Below are 20,698 nucleotides of genomic sequence, written 5' to 3'. Positions count from 1 at the left end.
GCTTCAGAAAGACAAAAAATTATTCCATACATCAGTCACATAGGTTTTATTTGATTTCAGACAGCAGAGTTTTGTCCAGATAATGAGAGCAGCAATACAAGTGCATGCACATTGTTTTCCATTCGACTTATCATGCCGGACATGTGCTTTGCCCTCTTTTGACTGTCTCAAGAGTCTCCAAAATACAATACGATCTCAGTATTGCCTTGAAATTAGAGTGTCTTTTAAAATAATATGTCGTGAGGGAAAATACAGAAGTTAAAAATAAACATGTCAGCATTCAAATTAAAATCACTGAAGTGTGCAATTACACTACATGTACACAAAAACAATAAACCAGCACAGTATGAATTAAAGGAAGAATATGAATGCAACCGACAAAACTTTTATAAATTGATACCTAACCTTCCATCAAATACTCAAATAGGCCTTCATGTAATGTGCCCTATTTTTACTCTCCATTTAAAAAAAAAAACACAGCAACAATCTCCTTTGTCTACACCATCATAGTATAAGCTAAATAGTATTGCAGTGTTATTAATATAGACTCCTTTGGCATATTAAACTAATCTGTCATTCATGTTGGGATCAAACTGTGCAATGTTTAAAAAAAAAAAAAAAAGGCAGTTGGGTTTGTTTTTTTCTTTAAACTAATGCATCAAGCCTTGGTGCATAATTCCCAAATACTTAGCACTAATCATTCACTTGTCAAAGCATGATACCACAATTCCTCCGTTGCTCTTTTAAATCCCATTCCTCATTATTGTCCAATCCAATAAATAAAACATGGATTGCAATCTTGCGCATAGCTGAGATGACATCTGTAAAACACATCTACAGATTCTTACAATAAATTGTACAATAGTCTACTAACCAGCTCTTACTTGGGATATTTTTTAATATATGTGATAAGAAAAAAAATATTTATCCCATCTATTTACTTGCATAAATGGATACGTGAGGAAATAGTTAACATGAAAGGCCCGTGTAGGAATGATAAAATGTAACCATTTTTTTATTATTTTAGCAGTACATCAACTGTTTAGCACACTGCAATATCAAATAGTATTATGTGTAAGGAATAAACCGCTCTATTGGTAAAACCGTTTCTTTCCTGAGTCAAATCGAGTCCCTGTATAGCCAAAAATACTCATTACGAACTCATCTGCAACATGTGCATAGTATGTTTTGACCAAGTAATTATCATTAAACATCATCAAGACCTGTGCTTCGATCATCTGTCAAGTTAGGGGAAAGTGAGAGAAAACCTGATGTGATGACATCACAGGACGGACGGATGGTGCAAAGGAGGTAGAAAAAATAATAGACAGGGTGAGGGGTCAACCAGGTTAACACATTGGAATACTACATCCAGGCAGATTTCCGATGGCTGCACGAGGCAGCTTTCAATACACTTGACTTGGTCTTTGAGCCTGAGACCTTCTTCCAGCGTACCGCCCTTCAGTGTTTTCCCTCCTCACATCAGATACCAGGCAGCCACGCCGGCTAAAGCAGCGAACCACGCGGCGATGAGGACTTGCCCTGTGGGGTGCCGCAGGATGGCCATGGCCAGTTGATAAGCATACGCCGTCCCACCTGTTGCCGCTAAAGTGAGAGGAACAAAAAATGAAAGTGCTTAGTAGGCCGAGTGCTAAGTATGTTATAAAAACAAAAGCGTACCCATTTTGGCAGCATAGTAGGGACATTTGCTGATGTCACCTCCCGTATCTCCATGAACGGGCATTCCTGCTTCGGAGACTTCCTCTTGGAAGGTTTTCCCGATTTCCTCCAGCTCCTCGAAAACCTGTTCATGCCCGTAACTATTGTTAATATTGTCTGTCTTGAGTTTTCACAGTTCGGGATTTACCTCAGTACTGGTATCTTGTGGCGTCTTACCTCCATGTTGAACTGGAAGGCCTTGACAGCCTCGTCCACCAGGCTCTTCTTGGTCTCCACGTCCAGTTCCAGCTCGTTCATGCGGCTACGGTAAAGCTGCTTGAAGGCCTTGGCGTTGTCGATGGCGTCGAACTGGTAGAACTCCAGGCCCTCTCCTGTGGGAGGGAGCTTCAAGGCTCTCTGCGCCACCTTCTTCAGCACCTGGCCCCCGGACAGGTCGCCCATGTAGCGGGTGTAGGCGTGGGCCACCAGGAGCGCTGGGTCCTCCTGGCCCACTCGGTGGATGCGCTCCACATAGCGTTGTGTGGCCGGGGAGCAGCTGATCTCGTTCTTCCATTGGGGGCCGTAAAAGTATTCCAGGTCGCGGGCCAGAGCCTCGTGGCGGTGCAGCTCGGCCGGGAAATACAGCGGGGCGAAATGGGGGTGCTCTTGGTTTATCTCAATTTCCTCCTCCATGGCTGTATAGGTGTAGTAGAGAGCTACGGCGCCTAGCTGATGGGGAAAAAATAGCAATCGTGATATCATTTCCATCAAAGCCGTCTGTGTTACTTTCATCTTTGTTCCTCACCTTGAAGAGCTCTTTGCGGATTCTACCCCTCAGGAAGTCCTTCACGAATTGTGTGTTCTCTGCCTTTTCATGGACTTCTTTGGTACCAGCAGCCAGCATCTCTGATAAATCATCGGGACTGAGGAGAAGAATGGAATAATGTTCTGTGGTCACGAATATTGATGCTGGTATGTCAACATCTTAGTTTTCTGTTCTTGGTGTCAGAAAAATAGTTTGGTACTAGTGTGATATAATACTTGTAAAAATGATCCTTTAACTTTAATCAATTGGTTCTGTTTTAAGAAACACTAAAAATCCAAGAGAGGTTTAACCTGACGGTGTCGTCTTTCTCTTTGTGCATGGGCCCTCCTCCGTTGGACACGGTCTCTGGCGTTGCGGCCATCTTGTCTGATGGTTGCCGCCCCTAGAAAACATAAAACACCAAAAATGTAGAAAGCCCCAAAGAGTGTAAGATTGAATGGAAAATCAAAGTTGTGATTGATAGTGTGATAAATATAAAATTCAGTGCTTGTGTTTGGTGAGGTGCCACAGACAATTACTAGCTTTGTCAAGGCAGAATTTCGGATAAAGCACCTGTATTGCTTGCCGAATGTGACGTCCGACGTTGTATTGTGTACAATGGTACAAAGCGTGTGACCGTTTGTGATGAGTAATCACTTTGCCTTATACTATACAAAGCAGTCACATGCATTGATGACAGAACAAAAAATGAGGAAATAACATGGTGCATTATGTTATGTATTTTTTTTTTAACAGCTCCAATGTGTCTTAGGAACAAATCTGTAACCTGTGTTAACTTTGTGTGCGTAAAGATCAGAATCAAAAGAAGGCAAATACAACCTAGTTAAATTTGGGTCAAAGAGTGAATGGATTTTTTTATTTACCAAACAGCCAGATGTTCAGATCAGGAAAAAGAGGTGGCCCTACTGTGGTGTTGATTTCCCTGAGATTATGGTGGTGGTGATGCCACAAGATACCAGCCTCTGGGAAGATGACAAAGCAACGGTCGGTTCAAAGCTGATTAAAAACAGGCCTGGTTTAAAGTTAAATAGGACTGTAGGTTACAAGGACAGAATACTAGCAACAACAAAAAAAAAAAAACATCAAGACAAAGGGGCCCGGTGTGATTCACGTCGATTATAGATGGCACGGCTACAATTTGGTCAACTTTTATTGATGAGAGATTTACAACCTTCGTCTCAATACGATTAATACACTGCTTCTTTGAGGAAGAGTTTTGCAAAAAAAACGTCATTATGACAACAATAACAACAGCTAACTTTGCTAACAAGACGCACGCTAATACCTAGAAAGGTCTCGGCTAAGTTTTGCAACAAGACGGTCAGCAAATTTAAGATTCAAACATAACGTGATTATTTTTGTACACTTTTAGAGTTCAGATTTAAAACGGCACAATGGTGTATTGCTATAACACCGTACTAACCTTCACTCCAGTCACTTGAACTAGACGTCAACTGCGCATGTCAAGTTCCACCCCCAACAATATTTAGAGCGTCACGTGATATCACCATGTGATTGAAAACCGGAAAAATTAAGGGCCAGTTTCCAAACCACGAGGATACAAAGTCGCGTTCCTGCTTTTGTCGGTGATTATGTAATTAAAAGTCGTTTGTGTTTTGTCAAACGGGGAAATTTGGCTCACAAGCGTTTTAAGAATTTTCATTATTGCTAGTACTATTTTAACTTTTTTTTGTCAGTTACTTCCGTATACGTCATAGAGATTCGTATTTTTTCATGTTAGTTTTTGAGGGGAAATATAACGGCACACTTCGACGCTTTCGAATCAACTCATCCCGATTTTATGTTCTTTTAAAGTCCAGAACAGCACAACAACTACAGTATGTCGCTGCTTACCTCTGTCGAGACAGCCATCAAGTCGTGCAAAGACGAACAGGCGAGGGTAAATGGTCGCATTCAGTTATACAAAGACCTTCTAAATAGCCTGTAAGTACCCTTTTATTGTTCGACAAGGACCAGGAATATTTACCTAGTTGCTGCCGATTCAACTTGATGACTGTCGCCTCAGCGGGCACCTGGCGCTGTGGCTTAGTTGGTTAAAGCGCCTGTCTAGTAAACAGGAGATCCTGGGTTCGAATCCCAGCAGTGCCTTTTTGACGCGATGTGACGTAATGTTATTTAACTAGGTGTATTAAACAGGCACGATTGTATTGCTCTTGTCATATATTAAGTAACGAAAATGTCACCTTTTAATAAAAGCATGTATCAAGTCAATGTGGATAAAATTAAATACATTTTAATTTGACTATTGTATGTAGTTGCTAAAATTTCCTAGTTATATATGTTTATAAATTAAAAAAGTATAAAATTAAATACATTTTAATTTGACTATTGTATGTAGTTGCTAAAATTTCCTAGTTATATATGTTTAGTCCCATTCTGTCTTTTCCCTCCAGGACTGCTCCAGAAGAACCAGAACCGACGAATGATGCTCTGACCGGTAATATTGAGAAAAAATCCCCGGTAATATTAAGAAAAAAATATATATATTAAAAACAATTGAAAACTGCTGTGTTAAATAACTTGAGTCACTTTGGAGGAACATTCGATGCTCAGGAAAATGTCTTCTATTTGCGTTGAGGTGCTTATTTATTTAAATGGATGACGCTGGGTGCATCACACTGCAATTAGTTGGCTGACATGGGGCCACTATTTGAGGAAATATGGAGCTAATTAGATTCTGCTAGTGTACCTCATATATCGTAGATGTATCGTCTTTAAATTATGGAATAATGTTTGTGTATCTTTTTAGACCCAACCATATCATTTCCAGAGGAGATCCAAGAAATGATGCTGCTTGAGAAAGCATTAGAAAAAGCTCTTTGCGTGCGCACTGGCAAAAGGCTTACCAGTGAAGACCACAAGGGAAACAAACCAACTCAGTTTCGAAATGACTTTGCTGCCATACCCAAAAAGGCGACTTTAAAGACCTTTGGAATTCCGACAAACAGCAAAACAACCCTCAAGTCCACCACTACTGACAAAAAAGCACCTCAAAAGTCCGTGACATCCTCAAGCTCCTCGACCACCTGTGGTCCCGTAAGGTGTAAAAATACCACTAGTAAAAATGGGACCCGTTTGAAAACCATCCAACATCACGCTGTAAAAAGTTCTCAGCAGACTGCCCCAGTGAGCATCACCGGAGGAAATATCGCAGCAAGTGGTGAGCATCGGACCAACGTTTCAGCTGCTACGTCGTCACATGACAAAGGAGACATGGGAGATGACAGTCTGCCTCAACCGAGAAGGTACATGCTCAACCTAAATAGTGACTGGTTTGCATTATGTGGAAATCTGCCATTTTGAGACACCAACAGCAACAACATTAATTTATCTCCATCCAGACAAAGCAAGCAGAAGGAAGAGTGGATTTATTTGAGGCACAAGCAAAACAGGTGTGTAAAATCGCTCCCTATTTGTCCGACCGTTACACAGGTCGTTTCTTACTTTCCTTACTCCGCCATTTCCTTCCTCGACAGAATGTGGGACAAAGTGATGGCCGCTCAAAGGAAACCTGCGGCGGGGAGGAGTCGCTTCATGGAGAGAGTGAGAGCAACGGTATATCCTTCCTCTTTTCGAGTGACCCCTGCCAAATTTTGGTGGGAAAACTCTCACGCACATTTTCCCCACTCGAGTAGCGGTTAGCACATCTGCTTCACAGTCGACGTGTGTGAGAAAGTTTATTGAAGACTAGACTCCCCATAGAGTGCCCTCAAATAATCACACAATGCATTTTGAATGGGACTCAACAACCAATCAATTTGGTCCAGCAGTATGGATACTTATAATGTCAATGTGACGTTTACAGTTTCCCAAGGACTGGCCGTCTGGAAGCCCAGAGCAGATCGAAAGTCTGGTCGACAGACTGACTCACCGGGTTGCTGAACTCGACCAGCAGTGCCAAACGATGAACCTTCTGGATCAGCAGACCTCAGAGCAAAGCGCGGAAGCGGGTACAGTCGAAGTTTTTAATTAACCTTGGCAGAAGAGTAAAACATGAGAAGAGGAAGAACTATGACATTTTGAATCCAATCCAGGCTTTTTAATTTTACTTTGACCTTGGCAGAGGCCTGAGAGCTGATTGGAAGTGGTTGTCTTAGGAATTTACATTCTTGCGGTTCTCCTTGACTCAATTTTTATTTTTTTTGGCAAGACTGCAAGCCATAACGTCTTCAAAGCATGTTTGCATTGAACACCTCGCATTGTTTGAATCCTTGCAGGGATGAAAGAAAACTGCCGCTCCTGCCTCACGCCCGAGACACTGCAAACAACAGCAACGGAGCTTCAGAATGTTGCAGAGCGAGCGAAACAAGGTTTTTTTATTATTACTATGCTAATTCCATTTTAAAGTGAACCATGGTCACATATTTATGCCACAATTAGTACCCTAACCCATTTTCAGTAATGGACGGATTAAATATTTACTTGGTAGTTTAATTTGACACTTGATGGGGTGGGCAGGTACTCAGGAGCCCCATGCGATTAAAAATTCATTTCCCATAATGCAATTCCCGTGAAAGCCATTTGAGCCGCCCTGGCTCATCAAGCTAAGGCACCAAATATTTTATGGTTGCTCCTGCTCTAAAAACAATTTTCGCCAGCGTGGGAAGCGTGGGATCGATGTAAGCCGGACGCCGTTTGTCTTCACGCCGGCGAGCCAGTACAAGATGAGGCGATCACACGGCGTCTTCCTGTGACCGTCACTTACGCCTCAGAGGCCGAGCTCCGACAGCTGGAGGCCATCAGGATGCGAGTGGCTCTGCTGCAGCAGGAGGTTCACCTGCAGCAGGTGAGTACAATGCACTCATTCTGGAATATTTCATAAATGAGCCAATGGTGTTTACCCGTCCTCGTCACAGGCTCTAGTGGACGCTCTGTCCCCTCAACTGGCGTCCATCATCCCTTCGTGTACCAACCGCAGTGTGCTGAGAGACTTGTACTCCCTGTTAGGTGAAGGAGGTCAGCGTTTCCCTGCCATCGTCCTGGACTCTGAGCCTGAGTAAGGATTGATTTTCAAAATGATTGTTTTGGAATAACTTGGAATAAATTTTTCTGTTTGCTACATCGCCTGTTGCAGGGGACTCGCAGAGTTGGACCACCATTCGCAATAAGTGACGACTGAACCGGCGCACAAAGTAAGTCAACCACCACATTGTTCATGATTTGTTTCGTTCAATATTTGAACATAAAATCGTTCGAAACTCTCAGTTGATGTGGTTCCCATTAAAATGCCCCACACAGTCTAACTTTGAAAACTAGTCGTTCGCGTAGTTAATATCTCGGACAATAAAGATAAAAGAACCGTCAGAAGTTCAAGCCATTGCGACAGACTTCAGGGAATTAAAAGATGTCATTAAAATGGCTCATTCTAGTGAAGTGTGCAGAATACAAAGTAATTCCCCATCTGTGATGCGGAGGAACTCGGCCATTGTGGGTTTATTTTCTGAGAAAATATGACGTCGGAAGCCTCGAAAGAGGCCTTGAGGGCTTGCGCCCCCAGATGACGTTTGGATGGCCTCAGACTTGCCAGACGGGGCGACAGGTGGCTCCGAGTTCACACAGCAGGACGTGGGTGTTGGAAGCCTGCTCTCTGAACACACCAAGGCTGAGATGATACACACGGGGACGTGCTCGGCCGTATGCTACGATCTGGAAATGCCAACATTTCCCTCCTGGGAGGGGGGGGGTAGAAAAAGAGCTGAAGTTCAAATGTTCTACCGAGTGAATCTTAATAATAAGAGCACTCGAGAAAGAAAAAGTCCGACCTCTCGTCAAGGATCAGAAGTCTCAGACAGCATCCTCCGCCAGGTCGTATTAGCTCAGGTCCAAGTTGTGGTGGCGCCGATGTAGCGCAGCCTTTCTCTGACCGGAATCATTCAGCTGTCACCAGGTCAGCGCTCCCGCCCGCTTGGCCTCGCCCTGCCTGTCTCATGCCCGTTTTTCTCTTTTTCCCAATATCCTCATTTTCCGGTGAGGACGACACTTTGTTTCCGATGTCAACCGTAGCTATCAGCAGAATTACTCATTTGTCAAATAAGAGTTGTGGCCGCCTGCCAGGTAGGGTTCATGGAGTCTAAGCATAACCGCAATGAAAAAAATTGCCGTGCTTGGCCAACTAGGTCATCAACGGGTTTTGAATGCAAGCTTGAACGCTTGTCTCCATGTGTCCTACGACCTCAATGGAACCCGCCTCTCACCCAGAGTTGAAGAATCTCTCATTTTGCCCCAGAAGCTAAGAAAGAAATTCCACAGAAACTGGAAAGCTCCCCCAGGAATCTCCGCTTTTCTCTTGAACGTGTTTTTTCCTTCAGTGCTTACAAAAACATTCCTCTCCTCCTGTTCCCATCTTTTGTTTTTGGCTTCTGCGCCTCTCGAGTTCTCCTTTGGCGCAACAGCATTGGCCGCTTAGTCACCGTGTTCAGCTGCATATGGGTGTGTGGTACTCTCCATTTCCAACGTTCCCCTGAGCAAGATGTTCGAATATCACAGCAAAACAGTGTGCTGTATCTTACAGGAGGAAAAAAAGTGTACCTTATCTCGGAAGATCTTATGTGGTTGGCATACATATGAGAATATTACGTCTTCAATTATCTCGTAATGCAGGCCTTGAGGAGCAGCCGTCCTTTTATCGAATCACGGGAAGACGGCCAAAGTCATACTACTTCCTGCAATTTTCAACCCTTAATTCGTTTTGGTCGCATTTTCAGTCATAAAAGACTCCCAACTCACCGGCCACGTGAGATCGGGTAACCCGAGCACCACTTTGATATTGAGCGAGGGGATGGCTAGCAGCGTTTATGCATGTAAACATGTTGCCTGCTCGCTGCACGGAAAGGCGTGGGTAGATGTCCACATGAAGACCTCATCAGGAGGGAAATTTTACATGGTGGTGAAGCGACACACCTTTGTTATTGCAGAGTGGTGCAGAGCATATCAAATTTACGTCAAAGGGATTCTCCGTCACGTCTCAGTCGGCTTCTGGCTTTTTTTTTTTTTTTTTTTCCCCCCCGACTGGATAACATCGAAAATACAACAAATGTGAGGCATTGATGGGGAGATGCGGGGGAAAAAAGAGGAAGCTGTTAACGCTCCCCTTCGCTGCTATCGTCACCCCAAAGAGCACCAATGGGAGGACTCGGACTCCCCCAGAGCTCCTCCCCCTCCCCACGCTGCTTTATATGAGCCTCGCCACTGCGCTCAGTCCCAGTGCACAATGTGCAGCCAGAGAGTCAGAGTAGAGACGCTCACAAAGGGAGGGGGAGAACGTGAGGGCTGTTTTCAGACCAACTTCATCTGAAAGCTTTTCTGCTCCTGTCTGCAGAGACCTCGTCTCTCTGTTTGGACTTTCTCTATCCAAGTGACTGTACAAAAGGGGCTCAAGCGAAGACTCACCTGCCCCTGCAGCAAGGATGGGCTGCACCACAGGGCCCCTTGCGTGCCAGCCGCAAGAGAGCCAGTCCTTAGAAGCCGGAAGTGCCAAAGTCCCGGAGGTGCTCTCCTCCTTGGAGCGTCTGTCCCAGGCTACAGGGGGTATGGAGAAGTCTTGGTACCGCTGCATCTTCCCCTTTGGAATCATCTCCTTGGTGATCGGGGCAGCAGGAACGGGGGTTACCTACGCTTACAACGACTTGCCCCAAACCAAGGTGGTGTCTCTGGTGCTTCTGGTCTCCGGGCTGTTGCTTCTGCTGATGGCCACCGCTTGCTGGAGCGTCCACAAGAGGAAGAGGAGGAAAAAGAAAGAAGGAGGCTCCTTTGCCTCGGAGCAGTGTCCGCTGTGAAGCGTACGCGAGGAGAGGGGGAAAGTGTTGTCGGAACTTCCGAAGCGGAGGTTGGAGGGCTGACTGAAAAAGCTAGCACTCCACCTCCGGCGTATGCCTTCGTTCCTCTCTTCTCCCAGCTTTGGGGACGGCCGATGTACAGACGCTCCGGATCTGTTTAGTCTGGACCGCTTTGGATTGGCAAGGAGCGATACACCGTGTTTCACATAGTGTTTTATCATCAAGCAGGTGTCCAGTGTCAAAACAACCTCCAAGGAGACGTGCATATTTACGCGCACTGGCAGAGCTCCCTCGCTATGCAGAAGCGCCGCCAAAGTCACTGCTGGCGTCACCGGCCGCGTCAGTCGCGGCATTCCTCCCACCCCGGAACAGGTGACTCTCCGAAAGGGCCCGAAGACGGCAACCCGATACTCGGGGCCCAAAGAGCAGCGCACCCACGTCAGCGGACGGCGTCACTCGCTCGTCCTGTGACACCGCAGCAATGTGTCGGGGGGGCTTTTTTTATGCAACGAGAGAGTGGAACTTGAGTCGGCGAAGATCTCCATGGCGGCATCAAATCGGCGTCCTCAAAATGAAAGACTCCGGGACTTTGTTACAGAGGAACACCAATATTTTCACAAGCAAAGCTCCCAAATGGGCGATGACGGGGATCTCTGTGCGGGGTACCTCAACTCCGCACAAGTCAGGCCAGGATTACTGAAGGACACATGCCATAACTGGGACCCTGTCTGATCCCGCTCAGCCAGAAGCCCCTCCCGCTTCGTGCCTTGACCAAGCACACATGGAAAAAGGCTCTTGTCACATTCGTATGTTTCCATATGAACTCATGCCCCACTTGCCCTACGCTCACCCTCGTGCTCCTTTCCCAGGCAGCACTTTTTCATCCATCTCCCATTACACGACCCGCTAATCGTTTTCACAGCTGAAAGTGATTATTTGACACTCACTGAAACGGAGCAAACTAGCGAGTCAATGTAGCATTGTCGAGGGAACTTGTGTCCCGGGGTTGTCGTCTTTAACTCGCTGTTCCAAACTCGTGACCATCGGTGAGTTGTGAATGCAAATTGATATGGAACTTTTTTTTTTCCATTTGATGAATGTGAATGCTGACTTCACAATGAAACGCTACCTCTTATAGGATTCAGATGTGTAGCGTGATTAACAAAGCAAGACATAATCCAGCCAAAACATCCAAATTATAATATTGAAATAAGAAAATGTATGAAGTGGCCACGATTTTGTATTTTGTGGTCACAAATTAGCATTTTTATGAGCACGTTGGATCTGTATTGTGACCAAAATTAATTTTCTTAGTGTCTTGTCTGCGGCTCCAAAGTGCCATGTTCTGAATGTATGTAAGATTAAGATTGATACCCTGCCCCCCCCTTACTCTCAAAAATAAGTGTTAACTCGCCGATCAAATGTGTCTATGCATCCAGAAGTAGCAGATACAACAACACTTAATGCCAAAGTCAACCCCAACTGGGAGGAAAATGACATATCGCTGGCCTGGGAAAATAAGGGATTCTATGGCATGTCTGAAGGGTTGAATTGAAATCAGTCCATTTAATCGATAAGTTTTAATTCAACTCAAAAAGGATCAGTGAGATGTAAGTGTTGTAATTTGTTCTTTTTTTTTCTGGCAGTCTGGATGCACTTTGGCTCCTCTCACAAGTCAGTCTTGGTACGACAACGGGTGTCATGTGAGGCCCCCCCATTTTAAAAATCGGGTTCAATGTTAATCAAGAGTGTATCCTGTGAAGTAATGAATTCTAAATCCTCGCTGGTGTGGTATTGAATCATGCAGTTGTGAACAATTTGGAAGTATCGACAGACGCTGTTAGCAATTTCTTACTAATCTGTGTCATTGTGTTGCCACGGTGCACTTACACAGATGACAAAGTGACCAGATAATTGTAGGTTTTTTGTTTTCCCTTCTGCCTTTAAATATGAAAACTAAGGGAAATTCTACCTCTGTGCAAGGTCGGGCAACTTTGTAGTGCTGTACTTTTGCCTCAAGGATGACAATGTTTTCTGCTTTTGCTGTTGGTGGAGATGTGTATTGGTCCTGTACATGCAACAACTTTATATTTGTATTGTATATTTCTATGTAGATGTACATTTTACAATGGTGTAAATAAATGGTGAACAATAAATGTCTTTGATTTGATTTTTTTTTTCTTTTTTTTTTTTGTTATGCCGCCAGGAAAATTTTACTGGAAAACAGCTGCGTGTGAGTGCGAATGTGTGTGACGTTTATGTTTGAACAAAGTGGGTGTGGAGGCTAACAAGGCCACGGAGCACATGTGGTGGAAGTGGTTGGTTGCTTTGCAAGCCTCGGCACAGATGACAGGAAACAAGATGTGGGAGCATCTCATCCGCCTGTCCATCTCCGCCGCTTTCTGTCCACTTGGCAGTCAACCATCTTTGATTTCACACAATTTAGAAAGATATGTTGTTCATAAATCAATTACAGTAAATGTTTCTATTCTCTGGTAGTAGTTATTTTAAACTGTGGTTAAACCTTCCGTTTCCCCTGAGCCTTTTACTGGTCATTTTGTGTTTTATTGAGTGTACTGGATTGGAGTTTCCATGGAAACAGCCACGTTACGAATGTCCCAGCCTCTGCTCCAGCTGAGGTCATTGAGTTACAAAACAATTGGATCGGAAAACACAGTTTGGGAAGAATTCCCTTTGTATTTTGGAAAAAAAATTTATGTTAAAATCCACCTGAATCCACCAGGTCATTGAAAAATTCTAATCCGAAAAAACACACATAATTAAGGTCCATTTTCTTCTTCTCCTGAGATAGTTTTGCATTTTAAGTTGCTCATGTTTTAGTAGTTATGGCCTGATACTCCTGTGAGAATTTAATATTGCGGCTACAGTTATTTATTTTTTCTTTTGGGTACGATCATCTTGTACAATGTCTTGTTTGAACACGATTTTTTCAATCGAGTAGTTAAAAAAAAAAGTTAAAGATTTACTTTCTCTCTCTGGTGATTGTGTCTGTCTCTTTAAATGCCGTACCTTTAAATTGTACGTTATTATCCACAACTACATATCCCATAATCCTCAATACGATCCTCAATGGGTGTTCTTGATAATCAGGTCAACCAATGCCATGCCCTCGTTGGCGAGCGCGTACTTCGAATTGCAACCATTTTATCCAATTGCGTCGCGGTGTTCTGATGTTTATAAAACTCCGGCCAATAAGAGCGGCCTTGACTGACCTCAGCCAATGGTGGCGGACTTCAGCACAACCAATCAGATCAAATGTAGTGTTTAAACAGTCGACGCGGGCGGTGCTCAGAGAGCTTCGGGGCGTGCCGAGCAAGTAGGGACTTATGGTTGGATTTGAATTCAGCCAGCAATTTCAAACATTAGTAGTTTGTGTTGCTCCAACTTGGAAAAGCGAGGGAGTCATTTGACGACAAGCTTCCCCATAAAGATAGTTTTAAATTTGCACGTGTTTCGGTGTATCTAACACTTTAGTTTAAATCGCTGCTACAAAGATCGCCGGTGGGAAGATTCAAGATACTGTACATTGAGTACAATTGCAATGAAAGCCGGTGGTAAGTCTTTTTGTTTTCCTCTTAAATAATCTCTTATTGATGCAAATGTTGTAACTAATACATGTGAAGGACTTCCATATAATATTACTATTGCAATACTTATTACCGAGTTAGCATGGCTAGCTCTGCATACAGGCTAAATAGTGTATATTAACTCGCTATTAGCCTCAGTATTTCTGTGAAACGTGAGTATTACGTTTTTAAATTATCTAAAAGAATACTTCAATGTTGAATTTCCTGAAATTTTATCGTATATTTAAAGTTTACCCCAGTTGCGCCACAGGAGGGAAATTTGAGCGCTCACTTGGGTTGACTTGTTGAGCTCACCAGCGCGTTCCGAATCCACTCTAGTCAGTAAAGGATGTTTTCTTTCCATATTTTTTTAAATGTTATTTTCAGTATTGAATATATAAGTTGGTGGTTTAATGAGTTGACACAGATTTAATACTCCAATTGTTAAATCTACTTTTGAATGTGGGGGGAATGACGTCAAGGCGAGAAAATGCCTACTTCTTACCATGCAATTTTTTTAGTATGATAAAATGGCATGATATTGAAGAAAATTGAAAACTAAACATTAGCACAGCTAAAATATGCAGAAACTGACATTAAGACGGAGTGCAATAATATGTACATCAATTGTGAATCTTAATTTTTAATGTTTTTTCCTAGTCTGTGACAGACTCTTTTAAAATAAAAACCCAATACATGTTCTGACTTTCCACTGCCTTGTTTTGTCATCAGTCCACTGCCATTGCCCAAAATGCTACTCCGTCCCGGTTCGAAAGAGGGTCCGCCTGCGCACGCCAACCATCACTTTGTTGAGTCTACCCAAGGAGGTCCTTCTCTGTGTGTTCCAGTGCCTCCCTGCTGAAGACCTGCCGTCTGTCAGGGCTGTGAGTCACCATTTTCATCATTAGTAACATCGACGCACAATTGACAAGTCTACACCACTTTTCACAAGCACACGCTTCGCCGTGCCCCCACTGCATTTGTTCGGCTTGAGCGTCTTTATTTTTTGTGGCTGTGTTGACTAAATGAAGCGCACTCTGTTGCAGGTTCACTCTCAGCTTCGTGACATTGTTGACAACCACGCCAGTGTTTGGGCCCGAACCAGCTTCAGAGATTCTTGGCCATCCCCTAAAAATTTGTGGTTATTTGAAAGGTAAAAAAACATAGTATATATTAATCAGTACGTTTCTTCATGCTTTTTTTTGTTGGCCTAACAAATATTTGTTTCACAGAGCTGCAGAAAAAGGGAATTTTGAAGCTGCCATCAAGTTAGGGATCGCTTACTTGTACAACGAAGGACGTAAGTAAAATGTATTTCTCCTCATCTACTGCAGAATTTTTAAAACACATGCAAGAAGAGGTTTTATTACAGTCAACTTAAATATTCATTTTCCCATTCTGGACTCAATTATCATTGAAAGAAACCTGTCACCCTAAAATAATTCCAAGAATGATAGTTTGCACTTCAACTGAAATCTTCTGGCCAAATGTGCATCAACTCAAACTCAACCTTCCCCGTAAAATAGCGCTGCTGAGCGACGAGGGTCGCGCCGACGTGTGCGGGCGTAAAGCGTCGCATTTCTTCAGCCTGGCCGAGAGCCTGCGTTCCCCCGCCGCCGACCCGTTCAGCTGGCTGTTTATCAGGCCGCCGTGGTCGCCCACCGGCAGCTGCTGCAAAGCGGTCGTCTTTGAGCACCTCAAGGCTGAGTGTGACAACAAGGTGGGCTGCCGTAAAATTGTAGGCAGGGTTGTTGTTTTTTTCTTACAGTTCAAAAGCTTACAATGTGTTGCTGTTTTTCCCATCTTTCATTTTCTAGGAAAAGAAGGGTCACTTGTTGCATTGCTTGGCGAGAATCTTGCAGTTATTTGAGGTGAGTCTCACCTAGAACCGGGTGTGGTCAGCGTTGTTTCTTTTACTTAACAAAGCACTTTTAATTTTTTGGAGTGATACTCATTGCTTCTCCTACCTTCGTCTAGGAGGATGACAAACATGCTGAAGCCATATCCATGTTGGAAGAGTCTTCACGTTCAGGTTGTTTGCAGAGCTCCTTTCTTGTGTGGGAGCACAACCGCAAAGATGCTGTAAGTTCAATATAAAAATTTAAATATTTGATTGGAGAGGGTCAAGTTTTGTTTACAAATGAGAAAGCTTACCAGTGACTGGTGGAACCCTTTTGAATATTTTTAAGCATATTTTATATTTCCTATCTCTCGGTCCCCCAGTGAACTAAACAGATTAAACCTTTCGTGACTTGCAGATGTCAGATCCCGGCAGATACCTCCAGTGTATTCGAACCCTCCGGGATTGCGCTGCAAAAGGATGCTGGGAGGCGCAGGTTAGTGTGGGTCCAATACACGTGATACAATTAACTTTCAATGTTATGTGTCTAACAGCTTGCCTCTGTCTACGCAGCTCTCCCTGGCCAAAGTGTGCAGCAGTGGCAATCCACTGGGCTTGGAGGCTAAAGCCTGCGCAGACTTGGTGTCTCAACTTTTTAACACCTCCCAGCAGGCCGAACAGCACGGCAGTGACGCTATCCTCAGGCGGGGCATTAAGGACACCATGAGGTAAGCCACAAATCCTCGGTGATAACGCTATCCTGCCGCTGGCTCCTCACCCTTTTTTGTCTCTCTGCAGGTACATTCTCGTGGACTGGCTGGTGGAGGTGACCACCATGAAGGACTTTTCCAGCCTGATGCTGCACGTGACCGTCGGCTGCGTGGACCGCTACTTGGCGCTGCGCTCCGTCCCCAGGGTTCGCCTTCAGCTGCTGGGGATTGCCTGCATGGTGGTTTGTACACGGTAAGAATAATCGTTTTCAGGTTACTGCGTATTGGAGGGAGGTGGATTTTCTTTTCGTTTATACAATGTAGTGAGATTTTTTTTCTCTTTTGTAGCTATATCAGTAAGGATATTCTTACCATAAGAGAAGCAGTGTGGCTCACGGACAACACCTACAAATATGAGGACCTGGTCCGAATGATGGGAGAGGTCGTCTCTGTGCTGGAGGGGAAAATTAGGGTAAGTCTAATGATAAAAAAAAAAAAAAATTGTCCAAATAAAAACAATCTAGCCATTTTACTGCCTGTTTTAATGAGACCCAATGCAAGCTTTTATTGTAAAGGGGACTCTCTGTATTGTCTGGCAGTCTTCAGTTGACTTCTCAATTGGTTTATCAAACACAGACACACAGGGGTACCTAATAAAGTGGTTTGCAAGTCTGTAAAGGATGGACTATGTTTCTTATCAGAGCCCCACACTGCTGGACTACGGCGAGGTGCTACTGTCCCTCCTCCCCACGGGGAGACGGACCACTCACCTCTTCAGCTACATCTGCGAGCTGTCCTTGCTCCACACGGCCCTGACGGCGAGGTCCGCCAAGATGGCCTGCGCCGTGCTGCTGCTCACGAGAGCGCTGCATCACTACGGTAAAGAGCAGCCGCCCGGGCCGAGAGCCGTCGTTTGAATCCGATGATTGATTGCTTTTATTTTTGACAAACGCAGCTCCCGTCTGGCCCAGTCAGTTGGTGGATTACACCGGCTTCTCCAAGCAAGACCTCACTCAGCTCGCCGTGCTGCTTTACGTCAAGTGGTAAGACGCTGTCGACGAGCACAATCGACCACTATTCTGCAGCCCCGCTTCACACACATGTTGAATCCCGCTCATTAGAGCTGCTATTCACCGGTTTCACAACAACCTATAATTTGCGTCGTTGCCGAGGAAACTGTCCACCTTGATGGATTTTTATTTTGTGTTTAAAAAGTAGTTTGATTACATCTCTGGTAAAAGCGCCTATTGTAGGCAAGACGTAGCACAATTATTGTAGATGGATGTCGAATGAATAGGGCTCAAAAGTGAAAACGTGGAGTTGAAACGTGTGCCCCCCCCTCCTTTTATTTTCTTCAGTTTCAATCAAGATGCTCCGACAGACTACAGACACGTGTCTCTGACTGGCGTGAAGCAGCGCTTCGAAGATGACCTCTACCAGCACATCAGCAGGGAAAAAGTACATGCACCTTTATGGTCTCTTCTGTCTCCAAAATGATTGCTATTTATAAACCAATTTTTTTTTGCTCTCCAAGGTGATGGATTACAAGGAGCTGTGTCATATTCTTGAGATTCCTGAAGTGGAACCTCAGTTGGAGCCTCCCAGTCCCACTGGCCCAACAGCAGAAATCCACGTTTTCCTTGCCTCACCTACCAGTACCAGTAAAAAGTAATGCACAAAGAGATTTACTTGAAATTTTGTAATTTTTACGTTTTTTCTTCCCCTCCTCACAAAGACAAAACCAAACAAAAAACTTAATGAGTCACAAAATGACTCCTTCTGGCTGTGCTCATTTAGCTTGCATCCTACAAGTTTCCACCTCTCAACAGACGTGAACTGTTTAGTCCAGAAGGGGTTTGTTTGTTGGATCCATCTGTGAGACAATCCAATGACTCACCCCAACCTCTCATCTTCTCCCTAGGAGCCGCAACGCTGGCACGCAGACAGACAGAGGCAGCCGAGTGACCACGCCCACCGCAGAGCTATCCAATCAGGAGCAGAGTTTACTGGGCGACATCCTGGACTGGAGTCTGGACACGACCTCCTCTGGCTACGAGGGTGACCACGAGGAGAGCGAGTGGGAGAAAGATGGTGATTGTGAGTGTGGAAACGCGACCCCCCCCCCCCACCCCCCACCCCCCCCCCCCCCCCACCCCCCCCCACCTGCTCGTGATGAATCTGTTCCGTTCACTGTTTAAAGCCTATGACGTCTTTCTCTTGTTGACAGTTTCCATGATACCCATCGATATGGATGCCATCCCAGACACCAGTCAAGAGAATTGCAGAGCACTGTCCAGCGACGAAGAGGACGAAAGTGACCAGGCCCGCCTTCCCAAAGAACCGCGCAGCCTTTTCTTCTCCAGGGACCTTCAAAGTTCAGGCTACTCGTCGGTGCCGAGTGTCAGCTCGACGTCTTTGTCCTGCTCCCCCTCTTCCTCTTCACTTGTCCCGTGCTCGCTCAAAACCTTTGCCGCTTACCCCAACCAGGCCGCCTCGGCTCATTCCCAGCCGGGCTTTCGCCTTTTGGTCCCCATGCAAAGGCCCCGGGGCCACTCCAGCAAACAAGTGAAGCGGAAGAACTCTGCGGCGCACAGTGGAGGTGAGGTGGAGAGGGAAGATGAAAAAGAGGAAGAGGCGGAAGATGAGCAGTATTCAGCCAATGTGGGCTTCCGGATTCTGTAGACAGCGACTGTTTCAGGATGCACGAAAATGCATTTTAGGTTTATCATGAAATGTCACGATTCGAGAATAGTGTATGTAAAAATAGAGTTTATTTGAACGGAAAAAAACTATCCCAATTTGGACCAAAGGCATTAGTATTAAGAACAGATCTTATTCTGGGTGAGAAACTCATTATTATCATAGATATATTATTGGATATATTGGTAAAAAGGGAAAACCCATAAAAAGAAGCTCATTGCACATGAATATAAAATTAATAGATTTAATATTAAATCTAATATTAGAATGTAAAAAAACACTCGCCACAAAATAACTCAATTTTGTGCAACGGTCGCAACTTGATGTAGATGGAATTAAGTCATAATTGCAGTAAATATTTGTAAGGAAAAAAAAGCCGTCATCAGCCGTAAATATAAAACAAATAAGTATTGCGGCAAGTGAGTGGGCCGCCTTCTACGAACCATTAAGAGCTTAATCTTATGTTGTTGTTTTTTCCCCATCACTAACGACGCTAAATGTAAAATCTTGGCAGCACTGATGATCACACAGTACGTTTCATTTTTGTTTACAGGAAGAAAAAACATTTTAAACCTCTAGTTGTCTTTTATGAAACTACCGACGTACCTCAGGACCTGTTTTTGGTTTTTTTTATTCCACAATAACCACAGTGGATAGTTGTAAACTGTGAGGAGACCCTAACTTCGGTTATTTTGGGTTTTGTCCGCTTTTCAAATGCACTGTCCTTACAAGAGCATCTTGTATTTGCCAAGCCACTGAACAAGCTGTGTGCCAAAGGTACTGTTGTTGTTTTAGTTTAAAAAAAAAAAAAAAAATGTGAATCTCAACATGTGCTCTTCAGTCATCAGTGCAGCACACTAAAAAGACACTGCCGAGGTCTCCACATTCAAAGTGTTATTTATTTTTTTATTTTTCCCCCCAAGCTGCCTCTCATGATAATTAAGTCTGGCATTTAGTTTTTTATTTTATGTTTATTTTTCTAACATTCCAGACTGAATGCAAGTGGATTATCATTTGATACTCCAGTTTAACATAATTTTACATGGCTGCGTTGTCGTGGAAAATAGATCGGACAGGTTCAGAAATTCATTTTTTTTTTTAAATGATAGTTGACTGAACATTCATATGATATCAATATGAATAACATCAGTTGTTGGACTGGTTCTCGCCTGTGTTTTCTGAAATGTACTGTACTTTTGTGCACAGTATGTGAAGAACAAATGTGCTACTACTACTTGAAAATGTGCTTGAAACAAATTTGTTCGTTCACACGTTAGGTAGTATTTTTCTACCATACAGTACACAGCTGTGATGTTTTTGAATGTTAGCTTTTTTGCAAATAAATCATGGATTGTGAAACTTGGTCATTGAACCTATTGCATTCTAAATTAAGAATGAAATCAAATGGTTGTTGATTTGGAAAGGGACTATCTGCGTCGCACACTGGTTATGTATTGAATTGATGTTTTTCAATTATAGTGATGTATTTGTCGGTGACGTCACAAACAACCAATCCGTACTCTCGGCTGGAACGCTGAAGTCATGTGACACCGGCGATTCCACAGTGGGTCACGTGGTGT

The 20,698-nt window shown here is 44.0% G+C and overlaps 4 protein-coding genes and 1 non-coding gene across 8 annotated transcripts; 4 read left to right on the top strand and 1 right to left on the bottom strand.

Annotated features, from left to right (window-relative positions):
* Positions 1–31: 31 nt before the first annotated feature.
* On the bottom strand, positions 32–4,616 carry hmox2b (heme oxygenase 2b). 3 transcript variants are annotated; one of them, XM_088357890.1, is made up of 7 exons: positions 4,473–4,616; positions 3,349–3,447; positions 2,776–2,867; positions 2,465–2,582; positions 1,897–2,388; positions 1,681–1,804; positions 32–1,605 (listed from the first exon to the last, which is right to left on the bottom strand). In XM_088357890.1, the coding sequence occupies exons 3-7, from the start codon at positions 2,844–2,846 to the stop codon at positions 1,478–1,480; spliced, it is 933 nt and encodes a 310-aa protein (XP_088214016.1). In that variant the 5' UTR covers positions 2,847–2,867; positions 3,349–3,447; positions 4,473–4,616; the 3' UTR covers positions 32–1,477. The 3 variants fall into 3 exon arrangements, with proteins under 3 accessions (XP_088214016.1, XP_088214014.1, XP_088214017.1); XM_088357888.1 differs by having other exon boundaries at positions 4,340–4,490; XM_088357891.1 differs by lacking the exon at positions 4,473–4,616 and adding an exon at positions 3,909–3,971.
* Positions 2,054–12,437, top strand: tedc2 (tubulin epsilon and delta complex 2). 2 transcript variants are annotated; one of them, XM_088357886.1, is made up of 12 exons: positions 2,057–2,631; positions 4,301–4,429; positions 4,900–4,943; positions 5,256–5,751; positions 5,848–5,898; positions 5,983–6,061; positions 6,312–6,456; positions 6,724–6,816; positions 7,105–7,292; positions 7,363–7,502; positions 7,581–7,638; positions 10,507–12,437. In XM_088357886.1, exons 2-11 carry the CDS (start codon positions 4,326–4,328, stop codon positions 7,612–7,614), a joined length of 1,374 nt encoding a protein of 457 aa, XP_088214012.1. In that variant the 5' UTR covers positions 2,057–2,631; positions 4,301–4,325; the 3' UTR covers positions 7,615–7,638; positions 10,507–12,437. The 2 variants fall into 2 exon arrangements, with proteins under 2 accessions (XP_088214013.1, XP_088214012.1); XM_088357887.1 differs by lacking the exons at positions 7,581–7,638; positions 10,507–12,437 and having other exon boundaries at positions 2,054–2,631; positions 7,363–7,506.
* trnat-agu (transfer RNA threonine (anticodon AGU)) lies at positions 4,521–4,594 on the top strand. The gene has a single exon. It is a non-coding gene; the product is annotated as a tRNA-Thr (tRNA).
* On the top strand, positions 7,581–12,437 carry LOC148384045 (transmembrane protein 100). Its single transcript, XM_088357895.1, has 2 exons — positions 7,581–7,638; positions 9,825–12,437. Exon 2 carries the CDS (start codon positions 9,913–9,915, stop codon positions 10,279–10,281), a length of 369 nt encoding a protein of 122 aa, XP_088214021.1. The 5' UTR covers positions 7,581–7,638; positions 9,825–9,912; the 3' UTR covers positions 10,282–12,437.
* Positions 12,438–13,579: 1,142 nt separating this feature from the next.
* On the top strand, positions 13,580–20,477 carry ccnf (cyclin F). Its single transcript, XM_088357876.1, has 17 exons — positions 13,580–13,856; positions 14,601–14,752; positions 14,915–15,021; positions 15,101–15,168; positions 15,395–15,588; positions 15,686–15,739; positions 15,846–15,950; positions 16,127–16,204; positions 16,282–16,436; positions 16,507–16,671; positions 16,767–16,890; positions 17,120–17,297; positions 17,374–17,461; positions 17,777–17,876; positions 17,953–18,086; positions 18,340–18,515; positions 18,646–20,477. Exons 1-17 carry the CDS (start codon positions 13,844–13,846, stop codon positions 19,098–19,100), a joined length of 2,346 nt encoding a protein of 781 aa, XP_088214002.1. The 5' UTR covers positions 13,580–13,843; the 3' UTR covers positions 19,101–20,477.
* The last annotated feature ends 221 nt before the right edge of the window (positions 20,478–20,698 follow it).

Source organism: Syngnathus floridae, chromosome 17, assembly GCF_059516105.1.
Source record: "Syngnathus floridae isolate MCC-2025c chromosome 17, RoL_Sflo_1.0, whole genome shotgun sequence".
Classification (NCBI taxonomy): Eukaryota; Metazoa; Chordata; class Actinopteri; order Syngnathiformes; family Syngnathidae; genus Syngnathus; species Syngnathus floridae.
This window is presented reverse-complemented; position numbering and strand designations above follow the sequence as displayed.